The 18,662-nt window shown below is 45.2% G+C and overlaps 1 protein-coding gene across 2 annotated transcripts; it reads right to left on the bottom strand.

Moving 5' to 3' along the window:
- Positions 1 to 11,089, bottom strand: LOC140421836 (uncharacterized). Of its 2 annotated transcripts, none has more exons than XM_072506809.1 (2): positions 11,035 to 11,089; positions 1 to 9,534 (listed from the first exon to the last, which is right to left on the bottom strand). In XM_072506809.1, the coding sequence occupies exon 2, from the start codon at positions 8,881 to 8,883 to the stop codon at positions 7,957 to 7,959; it is 927 nt and encodes a 308-aa protein (XP_072362910.1). In that variant the 5' UTR covers positions 8,884 to 9,534; positions 11,035 to 11,089; the 3' UTR covers positions 1 to 7,956. The 2 variants fall into 2 exon arrangements, with proteins under 2 accessions (XP_072362910.1, XP_072362911.1); XM_072506810.1 differs by having other exon boundaries at positions 11,017 to 11,077.
- Between the last annotated feature and the right edge of the window lie 7,573 nt (positions 11,090 to 18,662).

The following is an 18,662-nucleotide window of genomic DNA, read 5'->3' as shown; positions in this document are numbered from 1 at the left end:
CATGAAGTAAATTGTCTTTTATTCAGTTAGTTTCAGGCGTCTCTTGAACAGTTCAGTTTCCTGGCAAATACAGAGTATTTACAGTTTGTTTTGTCCAAGCAAATACAGAGTACGGAGTTGAATTCAATACAAATTACAGCTCTTGATCACTTCTTCTAATTGAATACACGATACAGAGAAGTTGAAAATAAACAAAATGGCGGTTCAAAGCGAAAGTGCAGAAAGTAGCTTCAGAAATTAAGTAAGGTGATTCCGGAATGAATTGTTCAAAATCGGCTGCACGTTTTAAGGTTATGGCTATCCACCAATGGCTGTCCCCTTTCTGGCTGTGATTGGGTTAAAGTAATTATAGTATTATTTAATTTGATTGAGATTCCTGTCCATCAAATTTAGGTATGGGGTGATTGAAATACGTCTTTCTTATGAGCTTTATCCGTTGTCATGAAAACAGTTTATGGGAATATCGCCCAGAAACTTTAAATTAACAAAATGTGTCCTTGGTCTGTCTGGCTTCTTTATCTTGATGTTTCTCATGCAATTCAGCAATTTTACTGTCCTGTTTGCAATTTGGATTTTTTAACAAACCATTTTAAGAAGCCATTTTAAATCTTGGGCCATTTATTCCTTTACATTTGTAGAGACTAAAAAAGGTAGATTTATACTAAAAGGTAGATTCCATCAGTCCCCCCTTTTGATTATTCGAAAGGTTTTATGGAATGAATCAAAATGAAATAGAATCAAAGAAAGAAAGGAAGAAATGCAATAGGACAGTGGTAGGCGTAGAGAAAGAGACTCATTCATATTGTCTTTAATGGTTCACTGGTTTGAGAACAGCCTTCAACAAGAGTGGGAAAAGCATTGCAAGCGTTACAAACATGGTAATAATTCAATAAAACAAATCAAAATGAAAATATTGTAAAATATTAATACATTAATAATTGAACCTGATAAAATATTGTTTAAATGATTTTAGTAAAAATTGAAAAATTGCTTTAAACATTGATATACTGATTTAAAATTGATTAACTGATTACATAATTCATAATTCAGTAATAAAAGATTAATAATAATTCAGATTAATAATTAATCGGATTAATAATAATTCACTGATAAATGGTAACAGATGCAATAATAATGCAATGATTAATAGTTTAACAGAAACTTTCCATTTCAAAGTTATTGGTAGTGGTGCACTGGGTGTGGACTGAACCGCTTGAATCGTTTAGGTGGTACGGGCTGCCATGCATTGGCATGCACATCTGATGATCATGAAGATTACGTAAAGGATAAATCCAATAACGCAAAAGGAGAAAATACCCTGGACAACAGACATTCCAGTGCTACCTAACAATCCAAAAAGCCAACTCCCAAGTAGTGGAATCAGGGTGTTCAAGTTTCTTAACTTTGTTTTGGATGTGAATTGCCAAGTCTTTGACTTGGTCTGAATTATTTGGGAGAAAGGGGCACCATTCTGCACCAATCAGGGCACAGATGCCACCTTTTTCGGATAACAAATAGTCAAGTACCATTCGATTCTGTAAAGCAACAGTTCTGATGGTAACCATTTCGACAGAAATTCCATTTAGGGCGCAAGAGGTATCATTAGCTACTTGTTCTATTATGTCAGTTAATTTGTTCAATTCACTGGACATTCACCTCTTCCAATAAAAAGGAGTAAGGTCAGCAAGAAATCTATCTTTGACGGTGAGCGCACGTTTCTTTCTTTGAGGACTGGTGGTACCTGTTAGGACAGAGAGATGACGGATGGGGGGTGTGACGTATGCTAAATAACATGCTCCTGACCAAAGTCTTGGGGGCCAGGGGTAGGCCTTGTTATCACAGACAAAATAAGTTTGATTGTAAGGAGTATAATGGGCACTGTCTTCCAGGAACCATAGATCTGGAAATGTGGCATTATCTGTGAGATTACAGAAGCCTGTTAGAATGGAGGCACGAGCAATTCTTTGAGCTCGGAATCGAGTACAAAATGTACTCGCATGAAAGTAGTGGGAGCAATTGCTATATCCCAGCTTCATACCTCCGGGATCATCACTAAGCATATGGATCCTTTCTGATCATTAGATGGGAGATGAATCTGGGGAGGTTTTTGGTCTATGTCATAGTAATGTTGATACCATCCTCTAAAGGTATTCAATTAATAACCTGCAGATCCCCAATATTGGACATAATGATTAACATTAGTTTGCCATTTGGAGTCCCAACATTTGTCTGCTTCTGGACAGACACGGGAAGAGCGATCACAACTCTGAAGAATATACTTTTCAGCGGGTTCTGAAATATTAAAAGGAACGGGTATAAAAGGGATGCCCCCTCTGAGTGGGTAGGAATTGCAGTACACACCCAGCACCCGGAGATATTAAATTTTTGAACATAACTGTGAGACATTTGAAGAAAGGTATTGTCATGTAACTGTTGAGAAAGGCCTGCCAGGCAGACCAGACAACTTAAAATTAATAATGTGGCTAATATTATAACGGATTATTATTATTCTGTTGGGCTCGCTTCACATGTGACCCGTGAATCCAGTGTTTCTTTCCTTGGAGTTTCACAGCCGATTGTGTAGTCAGCAACACCTGAAAAGGGCCCTCCCACTTGGCCCCAAGCGGATCCTTTTGCAACTTCTTTAGGTACACAGCTTCGCCAGGGACTATGGTGTGACCACCTTCAGGGGGATCACCCCACGCTGCTGAAACCTGTTGAGAAGCAGAGCTAACAGCGTTTGTTAGATTTTGACAGGAACTAAGCAATGCATCACTCATTGAATGACAGTCTGCCTTTCGTAAGTCAATAGTTCCCGGCAGGGACATGGGTCTGCCAGTGATGAGCTCAAATGGGCTTAGGCCTGTGGTTCTGTTTGGGGTTGCTCTGATACTGCACAGTACTAGGAGCAAAGCCGGAATCCAATTCATGCCATCTTGGCTGTACTTGGACAGTCTTTCTTTCAGAGTTCGATTCATGCATTCCACTAGTCCGGATGATTCTGGATGATAAGGACAATGTAGATTCCAATCAATGTTCAGTAACGTACACACCTCCTGGCATACAGCACCCGTAAAATGGGTTCCATTGTCTGAGTCAATGCTAGCTGGTACTCCCCATCTGGGAACATCATCTTTGCATAGGACTTTGGCTGTATGGGAAGGACGTCAGTGTATCTTTGGAACGGAGGAAGGGTAATGTAATCGACCTGTATGTTCTGAAATGGTCCTGCAGGGACAGGAGCCCTTAGCTGGGGCATTTTTGTGATAGGTCCTAAGTTGTTCTTCTGACAGGTGACACAGCGATCTGATACCAATTGTGCATGTTTTTTAAATCCTTTGCCACGTCAACTTCTGTGGAATCGATGCATCATCTGTTGAGGGGCTAGATGTCCCCATGAATGGATCTGTTGTGCCAGGAATGGCATCAGTGCTTGTGCTGCTACTGATTTATCAGTCTGAACTTGTCTCCAGATATCATCACCATACTCCTCAATACCTGAATCTAGCCATGACCATTTTTCTTGTTTTGTAGAGTTTTGATGCATTTCACGTAGATCCTGTAACAATTTGGTCACACCTAATTTGTAAATGTGTCTTGGTGGTGCTGAAGGATGCCACTTAGAGGCAGCTTTCTTTGCTGCTTGGTCTGCAAAGGCATTTCCTTTCGCTTCCATAGTATCTTCTGGAGTATAATAAGCCTTACATTTGAGAATAGATAGTTTTTTTGGTAAAGCCATTGCTTCTAGAAGGTCTTGTACTTCTTTCCCATTTCGTATAGGTGTTGCTGCTGTGGTGAGGTATCCTCTTTTCTTCCATAAGTGATCAAAATCATGGGCTACTCCAAAACCGTATCTGGAGTCCGTATAGATGTTTGCTGATTGATCTTTAGCCACATGACATGTTTCTGTTAGAACCCTTAGTGAGCTGATGTTCCTTGGGGCAAACTTCCTTCCGCCATTACTTCACACAGGCTGGTGACAGCCCATCCAGCCTTTCTGACACCTTTATCAATAAAGGAGGAACCATCTGTAAATAGAATCAAATCTGGGTTCTGTAGTGGTTCTTCTTCTACCAGGCATGCCTCTTCCATTTCTTTTTTACTTCCACACAGTCATGTCCTTCATCCTCTCCCACCCCTTTGTACCTCAGGATGTGGGAGCAAAGTGGACGGATTGACTGGACTGGCTCAGTGGAAGTAAAGATCAGCTGCTTCCAACACTGCTGTCCATCTGGCTGATGGAAAGTAGGGAATGGACTGCATGGGGACATTTAATAGTCAACTGCTGTTCTAAGACAAGGCCTGCTGTAGTCATTACAGCTCGACAGATTGCTTCCATGGCTCTGAGGCAGCTGCCATATGCCAGTGCTACATTGTTAAGTTTGGCAGAGTAATATCCTACAGGTCATAACCGGTCACCATGTTCTTGGGCTCGGACTGCTGTCATATAGCCGTCTTTCTCATGAACGAACATGGTGAAAGGTCTTCCATTGTGTGGAATGCCAAGGGCAGGTGCTGTGCACAAAGCCCGTTTCAGGTTCAAGAATGACTCTGTCTGTTCCTCTGTGAAGTTAACTGAGTCTTTTGATTTCCGGTTACCTTTTAGGAGATCATTTAATGGTTGAGCCAGCTGATTAAGGAATCAATCCAATTTCTGTTAAAATTACAAAGTCCCAAAAATGACCTCACCTCCTGGACAGTTGTAGGCTCTCTGGTGTCTCTTGTTGCTGCTGTCCTGTCCTGGGTAAGTTTTCTTTTACCTTTGGAGATTGTCTGACCTAAGTAAATAACTTCATCTTGGGAAATTTGTACTTTGGCAAGGCTTGCTTTGTGTCCATTGTGACAAAGGTGGTCTAATAGGGAAGACAAGTCTTTCTCATGAGCATCCTCATTAACGGAGGCTAGCAGACCATCATCCACATATTGGATAATGGTGGAGGGCATATCAGGTAGTTCCCTCAGGTGGTCCTGTAAAGCCATGTGAAAAACACTCGGACTGTTGTGGAATCCTTGTGGAAGTCTGGTCCAGGTGTACTGTTGTTGTTTAATGGTAAAAGCAAACCAGGGTGACACTTCCTTAGCTAGTGGTACTGACCAAAAGCCATTTGCCATGTCTGTAACTGAAAACCATGCGAGGTCTGGTGTTAAGGCATCTAAGATTGTAGATGGATCTGCTACCAAAGGAGCTTTTCTGTCAATGCATTTGTTGACTTTTCTATAATCAATAGTCAGGCGCCAAGTGCCACCCAGGGCTCTGAGGACATCTGACGCGAGTTGTTTGCTATCGCGCGCACCAACCATTACAGACAAAACCTGTACACCGTCACTCGGATGAAAACTATAAATATTCTTTAGGCATTGCAATTGATTCCAGGTAGCTAGACCTCCCTTCTAGGGATGTGGGAGTTCCCTAGACCATCTATCCACTTTATCAGGGTCAGTGGGATCATGTACCCAATGTTGTGCATAGATAGATCGAGAGGTCGATTGGTTACCCTCAGATGTTTCCATTGTTTCGAGTTTAACTCGTTTAGTACGTAAGGGGGCGAGCTGAATAACAGCAGAAGCGTAATTTCCGCTATCAGTAGATGCGTCACTTCCGTCACTATCATCAGAACTTTGTTCAGTGCCTCGTGGATTGTTAACAATCTGGGGGCCTGGTGCAAAAGGATTTGTAGTCATAGAAAACGGATTTTTATTTGGAAATTGCGGGGCATATTGGCCAATTACATTCGCGTTGTCGGTGGCCGCCGCTTTTAAATATTTCAGATCATTTTTCAAATTTTTAGAGCGAACTTTCAAATTTGACACGTTAGCTTCCAGAACAGAAACTTCAGTCTCCAGAAGACAATTGTCTTTCAGACGTTGGGCTTTTTCATTTTGGAGGCCATTATTGTGGGCAAGCAAGTCATCGTTTTTTGATGTTAATCGGCGGACTGTGGCTTCCGAATCAGTAAATATCCTCCACGACTACGTGATCTTGATTCTAAGATCTGATACTGTTCTAGTAAGATCAGTATTAGCATACTGAAGATCGGCATTTTTAATTTGGTGGTCGCTAATAATGTCCTGAAGTTCAGCATTTTTCGCGTGAACTTCAGCATTAATGTGCTGAAGGTCGGAATATTTAAGTCTGAACTTCATCAGTTGAGGACTGAAGAGCAGTACCTGTGCTTTGAAGGTCGGCATTGGTGGCCTGGAGCTCGGCATTTATCTATTTAAGTTCAGTAATTTGTTTTTGGAGTTCGCAGTTTTGGTAGTGTAAAAAGGTCTGAGATGGTTGGATCTTTCGAGTTTAAAATTGACATCGTGTAACTGCGCAGAGGTTGTTTGGATCTGATCATTTGCTGATTTAATTGCATTCTCATGGTCTGTTTGTTGGTCTGCTGACCGTTGCCTATTGAGCTCCCTTAAAACCACAAGTGACCATTTAGTACGATAGTTATTTTTCATGCGAGTGTTTTTTCCCCAGACTGTTTTAATATCTTCAAGGGACCATTGGCCTGGAGTAATGTTGTATTTTAACTCAATCTCCGCAATTGCTTTGGGCAAATTATAATGTTGGCAGATCGAATTTGTAAGTTGTGTGAAAATATATTCATTGGCCTCCTTTTACTGTTGTGGGGAGGTCGGCAACACTGTTTGAAGTAACAGGGGCGTTGTGATCCCCCATAATTTCAACTGTCAAGGAGTTGGAACTTTTATTTGTCTCGCCCCCTTGTAACCCTTCAGTTAAACGTTGAAGAAGTAGGGATGTTGTACTGCATCCCTTTTAACTCTACCGAAAAATATGAATAAAGCAATCTCAACACAGATTTATCTCAGTTCCTCTCACAGGATTCTTTTGCCGATGGGGAGATAGGGCGGGCTGTCGCAACGTGAAATGAGGCAAAGTAAGAGTCTTACCTCAGTCCAGCCAGTGTTTGAATCGAAGCCTTCCGATCGTCTGTTTTAGTCTTCAGTTTTCTGGGGGCCTCTGGCAGGGACTGCCTTCGGGCCACACCGTGCTTCCTTTGTTCGTCCGACTCATACATTCTCCCTCTTATCGGTAAGCTCGCAGCGCCAATTGATAGGTCTTTGGTTAATATACCTGAAGTGTGGCCGCTCTAATATATTACTCTACAGAACTTGAAACTGAGCTTCATGCGTGGAGTATTTTATTCAATTTGTTTCGGATGTCTCTTGAACAGGTCAGTTTGCTGGCAAATACAAAGTATTTACAGCTTGTTTTGTCCAAGCAAATACAGAGTACTGAGTTGAATTCAATACAAATTACAGCTCTTGATCACTTCTTCTAATTGAATACACGATACAGAGAAGTTGAAAATAAACAAAATGGCGGTTCAAAGCGAAAGTGCAGAAAGTAGCTTCAGAAATCAAGTAAGGTGATTCCGGAATGAATTGTTCAAAATCGGCTGCACGTTTTAAGGTTATGGCTATCACCAATGGCTGTCCCCTTTCTGGCTGTGATTGGGTTAAAGTAATTATAGTATTATTTAATTCGATTGAGATTTCTGTCCATCTAATTTAGGTATGGGGTGATTGAAATACGTCTTTCTTATGAGCCTTATTCGTTTCTGGGAATATCGCCCAGAAACTTCGAATTAACAAAATGTGTCCTTGGTCTGCCTGGCTTCTTTATCTTGATGTTTCTCATGCGATTCAGCATTTTTACTGTCCTGTTTGCAATTTAGTTTTTTTAATAAATCATTTTAAGAAGCTATTTTAAATCTTGGGCCATTTATTCCTTTACACTTGTCATAGACTAAAAAGGTAGATGTAGACTAAAAAGTAGATTCTATCACTCACTCATCGAGGTGAACACTGTACTTAATGCAATTCATGCCCATTCTATTAATCTCTTTAACTGGGCAGGGGTTTAACATCAATGGAAATATATCAGAACTATCAGAATGAACATGATTCAGTCCTGGATCTAATATCCAATCCCTGTAATCACATGTGAACTCTCTGGTGTGCCAGACGATTGGATGGATCAGTGAATCCTCTGCCACACACGGGGCAGATGAACGGCTTCTCCCCAGAATGGATTCGCTGGTGTTTCGTCAAATCCCTTCTGCTTTTAAAGCTCTTCTCACAGTCAGAACATTGAAATGGTCTCTCATTAGTGTGAACAAGTTTATGTGACCGAAGCTGCGATTTCAAAGCGAATCCCTTCCCACACTCAGTGCAGGTAAAGGGTTTCTCCCCAGTGTGAACTCGCTGGTGATTCTGAAGACTACATGCATGAGTGAAACTCTTCCCACACTCAGTGCAGGTGAATGCTTTCTCTTCAGTGTGAACTTGCTGGTGATCCCGAAGACTAGATGGACGAGTGAAACTCTTCCCACACTCAGTGCAGGTGAATGCCTTCTCCTCAGTGTGAATACGCTGGTGTCTAAGAAGGAATGTTGATCTAATAAATCCCTTCCCACACACGGAGCAGACAAACGGCCTCTCACCAGTGTGGACAAATTTGTGCTGAGTGAGATGGGAAGAACAAGTGAATCTCTGCCCACACTCAGAGCAGTGGAATGGTCTCTCCCCAGTGTGAACCCGTAGATGCTCAGTGAGGTGGGATGAAGACCGGAAGCTCTTCCCACACTGAGAGCAAACATATGGTTTCTCTCCAGTGTGAACTCGCTGGTGTGTCGTTAGGCTGGATTCCCAAGTGAATTCCTTTGCACAGGTGGAGCAGGTAAACAGCTTCTCTCTCGTGTGAACACGTTGATGATTAATTAGACCCCCAGCATTCTTATAGCTTTTCCCACAGTCAGAGCAGCTGAAAGTCCTCTCCCTGGTGTGACTACGTCGATGAATTTCCAGCCCTGATGGGGATCTGAATCCCTTCCCACAGTCCCCACATTTCCACGGTTTCCCCATGCTGCCGGCGTCCTTGTGTTACCAAGGCAGTGACGTAGGGGTATTGTCACTGGACTAACAATCTAGAGACCCAGGGTATTGCTCTGGGGACCCAGGCTCGAATCCCACCGCGGCAGAAGGTGAAAATTGAATTCAATAAAGATCTGGAAATAAAAGTCTAATGATGACCATGAAACCATTGTCAATTGTTGTAAAAACCCATCTGGTTCACTAATGTCCTTCAGGGAAGGAAATCTGCCATCTTTACCCGGTCTGGCCTACATGTGACTCCAGATCCATAGCAATGTGATTGACTCTAAAATGCCCTCAGGGTGGGCAATAAATGCTTCTACAACCAGCGATGCCCACATCCCATGAACAAAAAAAAACACAGGGTGCATATCAGTTGAAGCCTCATCTACACACACACACACACACACACACACGAGTGTGGTTTCTCCTCTTTGTGAGTGGTGTGATTTTTTTTCAGGCTGTGTAACTGGAACACTCTCACTCGGGTGTGTGTTGTGTGGGTATCTGTGCTTGTCTAGTCACAATGATGTTTCAGATCCTTGCCCACAAACAGAACAGATAAACATTTCTCGTTCCACATTCAACGGCTGATGACATTCAGATCCTGATGAACGTGTCAAATCCTCTCCCTCCAATCCCCTGTAAAAGGAGTTGACAATTTCAGTACCACTTTATTCAAGGATGGAAATTCAGAGCAAATAATGTATGGAGTATTCTTCCCTCTCTTGTTTCCCCAAATATCATCATAGAATTTAGAGTGTAGAAGGAGGCCATTCGGCCCACCAAGTCTGCACCGGCCCCTAGAAAGTGCACCCCACACTATCCCCGTAACCCCACCTGACCATTTTGGATACTCAGGGCAAGTTTTCATGGCCAATCCACCTTAGCTGCACATCTCTGGACTGAGGGAGGAAACCGGAGCACCTGGAGAAAACATATGCAGACACGGGAAGAACGTGCAGACTCCGCATAGTGACTCAAGCCGGGAATCGAACCTGGGACCCTGGCGCTGTGAAGCAACTTTGCAAACCACTGTGCTACCATGCTGCCCAATCAAAGTAAAAGAAAGCAAAATCCCAACAAAAACAAAGGAAAGCAAGGTGGTTAACAATGCTGCCTCATGGCGCGGAGGACCTAGGATCGAGCCCGACCCTGGGTCACTGTCCATGTGGAGTTTGTACATTCTCCCCGTGTCTGCGTGGGTCTCACCCCCACAACTCAAAAAAGATGTGCAGGTTAGGTGAATTGGCCACACTAATTTTCCACTTAATTGAAAAAGAAAGAATTTGGTTCTCTAAATTTAGAGAAAAAAAACAAATGAAAGTTTTTTTAAACTAAACCAGAATGTTGTTTCAGTGTCTCAGAAACACTCTGCACTCTGAGGTAACAACAGTTGTGGAAGGTATCAAGCGTGGACACCTCATGGTCCAACTCCGGAGCCACCTGAACATGGACAAGACCACGGAAGAGAGGCCAGCAGCCAGAGCCCTACATTCTCCCCCATAGGTCTCCCCCATCTGGATCTACAAATTGGTGTTTTAAACAGGTCAGGAGCAGACCCTCAGCTCCGACTGGCCCAGACCCCTCTGTGCATTAAAGCTGACCTTGCAAAGAGCATCCTGCCTGAGCTCACTCCTCCACCCTATCCCCACCTAACCTGCAAATCTTTGGGTTGTGGGGTTCAGCAGAGCACCGGTAGAAACCCACGCAGACACATGGAGAATGTGCAAACTTCACAACGACAGCCACCAAAGCTCCGATTCGGACCCGGGTCTCTGTCACTGTGAGGCAGCAGTGCTAACCACAGTGCCGCTAATTAACTATTTTAAACTATTTTGAACGCATATGTTACCAGGCACTAGGACCCAGTTGGAAAAGAGATCTTGAAGTCCTGCCCATTCTCTCCTACGTCACCCTGACGCCAGCGCATGCGCTCTTCTCCTCGTTGCACCAACATGGCGGCTGTTCACCCGGGCCTGATCCCAGGCACAGGACCTAGAGCCACAAACCACCCGCGACCGCAGGGTCTTATTTAGGTTTCGTGGCTTTCACTCAGGAGTTGAAAAACTCTCCCCGTCCAGAGCTGGCTCCATCACTCCCCCTGGGAGTCCATATCCTTACTAGTTTATTGAAGCCCACCTGCGCCACCGATTCTCTCCGACTCGGAACAGAGGAGCCATCCACAATGCCCCGCGGTTGGTTGGTCCTGGAGCTTGCGCACTCAGCGCCTGCGCAGTGAGCCAGTTGGATAGAGTGGTTTCTGGGCCGCGGGAGATACATAGAGGTATCATAGAATTTACGGTGCAGAAGGAGGCCATTCGGCCCATCGAGTCTGCACCGGCTCTTGGAAAGAGCACCCTACCCAAGGTCCACACCTCCACCCTATCCCCATAACCCAGTAACCCCACCCAACACTAAGGGCAATTTTGGACACTATGGGCAATTTATCATGGCCAATCCACCTAACCTGCACATCTTTGGACTGTGGGAGGAAACCGGAGCACCCGGAGGAAACCCACGCACACACGGGGAGGATGTGCAGACTCCGCACAGACAGTGACCCAAGCCAGAATCGAACCTGGGACCCTGGAGCTGTGAAGCAATTGGGCTATCCACAATGCTACCGTGCTGATTGTGGGAACTATGACCACCATTCATCAGCTCCAATAGGAAAGTTTTAATTTAACTTTAATTTAAAAAAAAAGAATCTTTACTGTCACAAGTAGGCTTATATTAACACTGCAATGAAGTTACTATTAAAAGCCCCGAGTCCCCACATTCCGGCGCCTGTTCAGGTACACAGAGGGCAGAATGTCCAATTCACCTAAGAAGCACGTCTTTCGGGACTTGTGGGAGGAAACGCAGCACCCAAAGAAACCCACGCAGACACGGGGAGAATGTGCAAACTCCGCACAGACAGTGATCCAAGCCGGAAATTGAACCCGGGACCCTGGCTCTGTGAAGCAACAGTGCTAACCACTGTGCGACCGTTCATCAGGCTGCAGGTGATTTTTTTTTTAGCCTCGACGAGTCTATGGGCCAAGTATTTATTCAATGTGAAAGGTTGCAGCCACTGTATAGTTACCTGAAGGGACTGCTCCTCAATATTTGGTTAATTTTGGTCCCGATAGATGTGCTGTTAGGTAATTTGGACATTCTGAATTCTCCCTCTGTCCCCGAACAGGTGCCGGAGTGTGGTAACTAGGGGCTTTTCACAGTAACTTCATTACAATGTCAATGTAAGCCTACTTGTGACAATAAAGATTATTATTATTAAGTAGACTGGCGAGGTGGGCGGGGGGATCTTGTGGAGCAGTGTGGTTGCCTCTGAGCGAGAATCTCCGGATTCGAGTTCTATTCCAGGACATGATGACCAAGGAAAGTGTGTTCATAACCCGGTCAAACAGGTTGAGTGTGTCAACCTGCAAATGCTTCTCAGCACACCAATGTCTGACGGTAAGAGTGGGAGAGAGTCCTGGCCAGCCACGTGTTGCGTGTGAGCCTCTCAAGTTATAAACCCCTGGTAACAGACTAGCGACCAGTTCCAGGAATTACTCGCTATGGAAACAGATGAACGTCTACCTTAGTTAACCACGAGTGGCAAAATAATTAAATTGATGTTTTTGTCAGGCGCTAGGACCGAGGTGGGAACAGGCACTGAAGCCCCGCCCACCATATTTTACACCTACAAAACCCGGTGCAAATGCTCTCTCCCCGTTAAATCAGCAGTTAACCTTGGGCTTTTGGGGGGATAAAACCCGGAGCTGCAAAAGAGGGACCCGAAGGTTCATATTCGGGGTTTGAGGCATTCACCAGGTGTTTAGAAACCCTCCACGTCCACCCACCAGCTCCATCGCTCCCTCCCCGTCCACCCACTGGGCTCCATCGCTCCCTCCGCATTCCACATCTTCACCAGTTTGGCAATACGACTGACAAGAGACTTACCATCACTATCACTGCGCGTGCTCCTGACACCGGGCGGTATTGCGCTTGCGCACTGCTCTCCTGTGGTGAGAATAAAGGACATTCCCCACCGTGGGGCATACTGTGTACATAAGAACATAAGAACTAGGAACAGGAGTAGGCCATCTGGCCCCTCGAGCCTGCTCCGCCATTTAATGAGATCATGGCTGATCTTTGTGGACTCAGCTGCACTCTCCGGCCCGTACACCATATCCCCGAATCCCTTTATTCTTTAGAAAGGTATCTATCTTTTTCTTTAAAACGTTTAAAGAAGGAGCCTCAACTGCTTCACTGGGCAAGGAATTCCAGAGATTCACAACCCTTTGGGTGAAGAAGTTCCTCCTACATTCCGTCCTAAATCTATTTCCCCTTATTTTGAGGCAATGCCCCCTAGTTCTGCTTTCCCCGACCAGTGGAAACAACCTGCCCACATCTATCCTATCTATTCCCTTCATAATTTTATATGTTTCAATAAGATCCCCCCACATCCTTCTAAACTCCAATGAGTACAGTCCCAGTCTACTCAACCTCTCGTCATAATCTAATCCCCTCAACTCTGGGATCAACCTAGTGAATCTCCTCTGCACTCCCTCCAGTGCCAATATGTCCTTTCTCAGGTAAGGAGACCAAAACTGAACACCATACTCCAGATGCGGCCTCAACAACACCCTATACAATTGCAGCATAACCTCCCTAGTCTTGAACTCCATCCCTCTAGCAATGAAAGACAAAACCCGATTAGCCTTCTTAATCACCTGTTGCACCTGCACACCAACTTTTTGCGACTCGTGCACCAGCACACCCAGGTCCCTCTGCACAGCAGCATGTTTTAACATCTTACCGTTTAAATAATAATCCATTCTGCTGTTATTCCTCCCAAAATGGATAGCCTCACACTTGGCAACATTGAATTCCATCTGCCAGACAGGGGATAGCCTATCAGGGGAAAACAGCAGCAGCCAGAGCAGTGGCACCACGGCTGGCTCTGATGTTCAGAAGGGAGGGTCAAAGCGCAGAAGAGTAATAGTAATAGGGGACTCTATAGTCAGGGGCACAGATAGGCGCTTCTGTGGACGTGAAAGAGACTCCAGGATGGTATGTTGCCTCCCTGGTGCCAGGGTCCAGGATGTCTCCGAACGGGTAGAGGGAATTCTGAAGGGGGAGGGCAAACAGGCAGAGGTCGTTGTACATATTGGTACTAACGACATAGGCAGGAAGGGGCATGAGGTCCTGCAGCAGGAGTTCAGGGAGCTAGGCAGAAAGTTAAAGGACAGGACCTCGAGGGTTGTAATCTCGGGATTACTCCCTGTGCCACGTGCCAGTGAGGCTAGAAATAGGAAGATAGAGCAGACAAACACGTGGCTAAACAGCTGGTGTAGGAGGGAGGGTTTCCGTTTTCTGGACCACTGGGAGCTCTTCCGGGGCAGGTGTGACCTGTATAAGATGGACGGGTTGCATCTAAACCGGAGAGGCATAAATATCCTGGCCGCGAGGTTTGCTAGTGTCACACGGGAGGGTTTAAACTAGTATGGCAGGGGGGTGGGTACGGGAGCAATAGGTCAGAAGGTGAGAGCATTGAGGGAGAACTAGGGAATAGGGACAGTGTGGCTCTGAGGCAGAGCAGACGGGGAAAAGTTGCTGAACACAGCGGGTCTGGTGGCCTGAAGTGCATATGTTTTAATGCAAGGAGCATTACGGGTAAGGCAGATGAACTTAGAGCTTGGATTACTACTTGGAACTATGATGTTATTGCCATTACAGAGACCTGGTTGAGGGAAGGGCAGGATTGGCAGCTAAACGTTCCAGGATTTAGATGTTTCAGGCGGGATAGAGGGGGATGTAAAAGGGGAGGCGGAGTTGCGCTACTTGTTCGGGAGAATATCACAGCTATACTGCGAGAGGACACCTCAGAGGGCAGTGAGGCTATATGGGTAGAGATCAGGAATAAGAAGGGTGCAGTCACAATGTTGGGGGTATACTACAGGCCTCCCAACAGCCAGCGGGAGATAGAGGAGCAGATAGGTAGACAGATTTTGGAAAAGAGTAAAAACAACAGGGTTGTGGTGATGGGAGACTTCAACTTCCCCAATATTGACTGGGACTCACTTAGTGCCAGGGGCTTAGACGGGGCAGAGTTTGTAAGGAGCATCCAGGAGGGCTTCTTAAAACAATATGTAAACAGTCCAACTAGGGAAGGGGCGGTACTGGACCTGGTATTGGGGAATGAGCCCGGCCAGGTGGTAGATGTTTCAGTAGGGGAGCATTTCGGTAACAGTGACCACAATTCAGTAAGTTTTAAAGTACTGGTGGACAAGGATAAGAGTGGTCCGAGGATGAATGTGCTAAATTGGGGGAAGGCTAATTATGACAATATTAGGCGGGAACTGAAGAACATAGATTGGGGGCGGATGTTTGAGGGCAAATCAACATCTGACATGTGGGAGGCTTTCAAGTGTCAGTTGAAGGGAATACAGGACAGGCATGTTCCTGTGAGGAAGAAAGATAAATACGGCAATTTTCGGGAACCTTGGATGACGAGTGATATTGTAGGCCTCGTCAAAAAGAAAAAGGAGGCATTTGTCAGGGCTAAAAGGCTGGGAACAGACGAAGCCTGTGTGGCATATAAGGAAAGTAGGAAGGAACTTAAGCAAGGAGTCAGGAGGGCTAGAAGGGGTCATGAAAAGTCATTGGCAAATAGGGTTAAGGAAAATCCCAAGGCTTTTTACACGTACATAAAAAGCAAGAGGGTAGCCAGGGAAAGGGTTGGCCCACTGAAGGATAGGCAAGGGAATCTATGTGTGGAGCCAGAGGAAATGGGCGAGGTACTAAATGAATACTTTGCATCAGTATTCACCAAAGAGAAGGAATTGGTAGATGTTGAGTCTGGAGAAGGGGGTGTAGATAGCCTGGGTCACATTGTGATCCAAAAAGACGAGGTGTTGGGTGTCTTAAAAAATATTAAGGTAGATAAGTCCCCAGGGCCTGATGGGATCTACCCCAGAATACTGAAGGAGGCTGGAGAGGAAATTGCTGAGGCCTTGACAGAAATCTTTGGATCCTCGCTGTCTTCAGGGGATGTCCCGGAGGACTGGAGAATAGCCAATGTTGTTCCTCTGTTTAAGAAGGGTAGCAAGGATAATCCCGGGAACTACAGGCCGGTGAGCCTTACTTCAGTGGTAGGGAAATTACTGGAGAGAATTCTTCGAGACAGGATCTACTCCCATTTGGAAGCAAATGGACGTATTAGTGAGAGGCAGCACGGTTTTGTGAAGGGGAGGTCGTGTCTCACTAACTTGATAGAGTTTTTCGAGGAGGTCACTAAGATGATTGATGCAGGTAGGGCAGTGGATGTTGTCTACATGGACTTCAGTAAGGCCTTTGACAAGGTCCCTCATGGTAGACTAGTACAAAAGGTGAAGTCACACGGGATCAGGGGTGAGCTGGCAAGGTGGATTCAGAACTGGCTAGGCCATAGAAGGCAGAGGGTAGCAATGGAGGGATGCTTTTCTAATTGGAGGGCTGTGACCAGTGGTGTTCCACAGGGATCAGTGCTGGGACCTTTGCTGTTTGTAGTATATATAAATGATTTGGAGGAAAATGTAACTGGTCTGATTAGTAAGTTTGCAGACGACACAAAGGTTGGTGGAATTGCGGATAGCGATGAGGACTGTCTGAGGATACAGCAGGATTTAGATTGTCTGGAGACTTGGGCGGAGAGATGGCAGATGGAGTTTAATCCGGACAAATGTGAGGTAATGCATTTTGGAAGGGCTAATGCAGGTAGGGAATATACAGTGAATGGTAGAACCCTCAAGAGTATTGAAAGTCAAAGAGATCTAGGAGTACAGGTCCACAGGTCATTGAAAGGGGCAACACAGGTGGAGAAGGTAGTCAAGAAGGCATACGGCATGCTTGCCTTCATTGGACGGGGCATTGAGTATAAGAATTGGCAAGTCATGTTGCAGCTGTATAGAACCTTAGTTAGGCCACACTTGGAGTATAGTGTTCAATTCTGGTCGCCACACTACCAGAAGGATGTGGAGGCTTTAGAGAGGGTGCAGAAGAGATTTACCAGAATGTTGCCTGGTATGGAGGGCATAAGCTATGAGGAGCGATTGAATAAACTCGGTTTGTTCTCTCTGGAACGAAGGAGGTTGAGGGGCGACCTGATAGAGGTCTACAAAATTATGAGGGGCATAGACAGAGTGGATAGTCAGAGGCTTTTCCCCAGGGTAGAGGGGTCAATTACTAGGGGGCATAGGTTTAAGGTGAGAGGGGCAAGGTTTAGAGTAGATGTACGAGGCAAGTTTTTTACGCAGAGGGTAGTGGGTGCCTGGAACTCGCTACCGGAGGAGGTAGTGGAAGCAGGGACGATAGGGACATTTAAGGGGCATCTTGACAAATATATGAATAGGATGGGAATAGAAGGATACGGACCCAGGAAGTGTAGAAGATTGTAGTTTAGTCGGGCAGTATGGTCGGCGCGGGCTTGTATGGTCGGCGCGGGCTTGGAGGGCCGAAGGGCCTGTTCCTGTGCTGTACATTTCTTTGTTCTTTGTTTGTTCTTTGACCCTAGCCCATTCACCTAACCTATCCAAATCCTTCTGCAGACTTCCGGTATCCTCTGCACTTTTTGCTTTACCACTCATCTTAGTGTCGTCTGCAAACTTTGACACATTGCACTTGGTCCCCAACTCCAAATCGTCTATGTAAATTGTGAACAACTGCGGGCCCAACACTGATCCTTGAGGGACCCCACTAGTTACAGGTTGCCAACCAGAGAAACACCCATTTATCCCCACTCTCTGCTTTCTGTTAGTTAACCAATCCTCTACCCATGCTACCACTTTACCCTCAATGCCATGCATCTTTAGTTTATGCAGCAACCTTTTGTGTGGCACCTTGTCAAAAGCTTTCTGGAAATCCAGATATACCATATCCATTGGCTCCCCGAAATCTACTGCACTGGTAACGTCCTCAAAAAATTCTACCAAATTAGTCAGACACGACCTACCCTTTGTGAACCCATGCTGCGTCTGCCCAATGGGACCATTTCCCTCCAGGTGCCCCGCTATTTCCTCCTTAATGATAGATTCCAGCATTTTCCCTACAACCGAAGTTAAGCTTACCGGCCTATAATTACCCGCTTTCTGCCGACCTCCTTTTTTAAACAGTGGTGTCACGTTTGCTACTTTCCAATCCTCTGGGACCACCCCAGAGTCTAGTGAATTTTGATAAATTATCACTAGTGCGTTTACAATTTCCCTAGCCATCTCTTTTAACACTCTGGGATGCATCCCATCAGGGCCAGGAGACATATCTACCTTTAGCCCCATTAGCTTGCCCAATACTGCCTCCTTAGTGATTACAATCATCTCAAGGTCCTCACCTATCATATCTTTATTTCCATCAGTCACCGGCATGTTATTTGTGTCCTCCACTGTGAAGACTGACCCAAAAAACCTGTTCAGCTCCTCAGCCATTTCCCCGTCTCCTATTATTAAATCTCCCTTCTCATCTTCCAAAGGACCAATATTTACCTTAGCCACTCTTTTTTGTCTTATATATTTGTAGAAGCTTTTACTATCTGCTTTTATGTTCTGAGCCAGTTTACTTTCATAGTCTACCTTACTCTTCTTTATGGCTTTTTTAGTAGCTTTCTGTTGTCCCCTAAAGACTTTCCAGTCCTCTAGTCTCCCACTAATTTTTGCCACTTTTTATGTTTTTTCCTTCAATTTGATACTCTCCCTCACCTCCTTAGATATCCACGGTCGATTTTTCCCCTTTCTACCTTTCTTTTTTGT

Source organism: Scyliorhinus torazame, chromosome 5, assembly GCF_047496885.1.
Source record: "Scyliorhinus torazame isolate Kashiwa2021f chromosome 5, sScyTor2.1, whole genome shotgun sequence".
Classification (NCBI taxonomy): Eukaryota; Metazoa; Chordata; class Chondrichthyes; order Carcharhiniformes; family Scyliorhinidae; genus Scyliorhinus; species Scyliorhinus torazame.
This window is presented reverse-complemented; position numbering and strand designations above follow the sequence as displayed.

What these genes read in the sequence shown, in the direction of transcription:
- LOC140421836 (XM_072506809.1), bottom strand. Translation starts at nt 8,883, where the DNA reads ATGGGGAAACCGTGGAAATGTGGGGACTGTGGGAAGGGATTCAGATCC.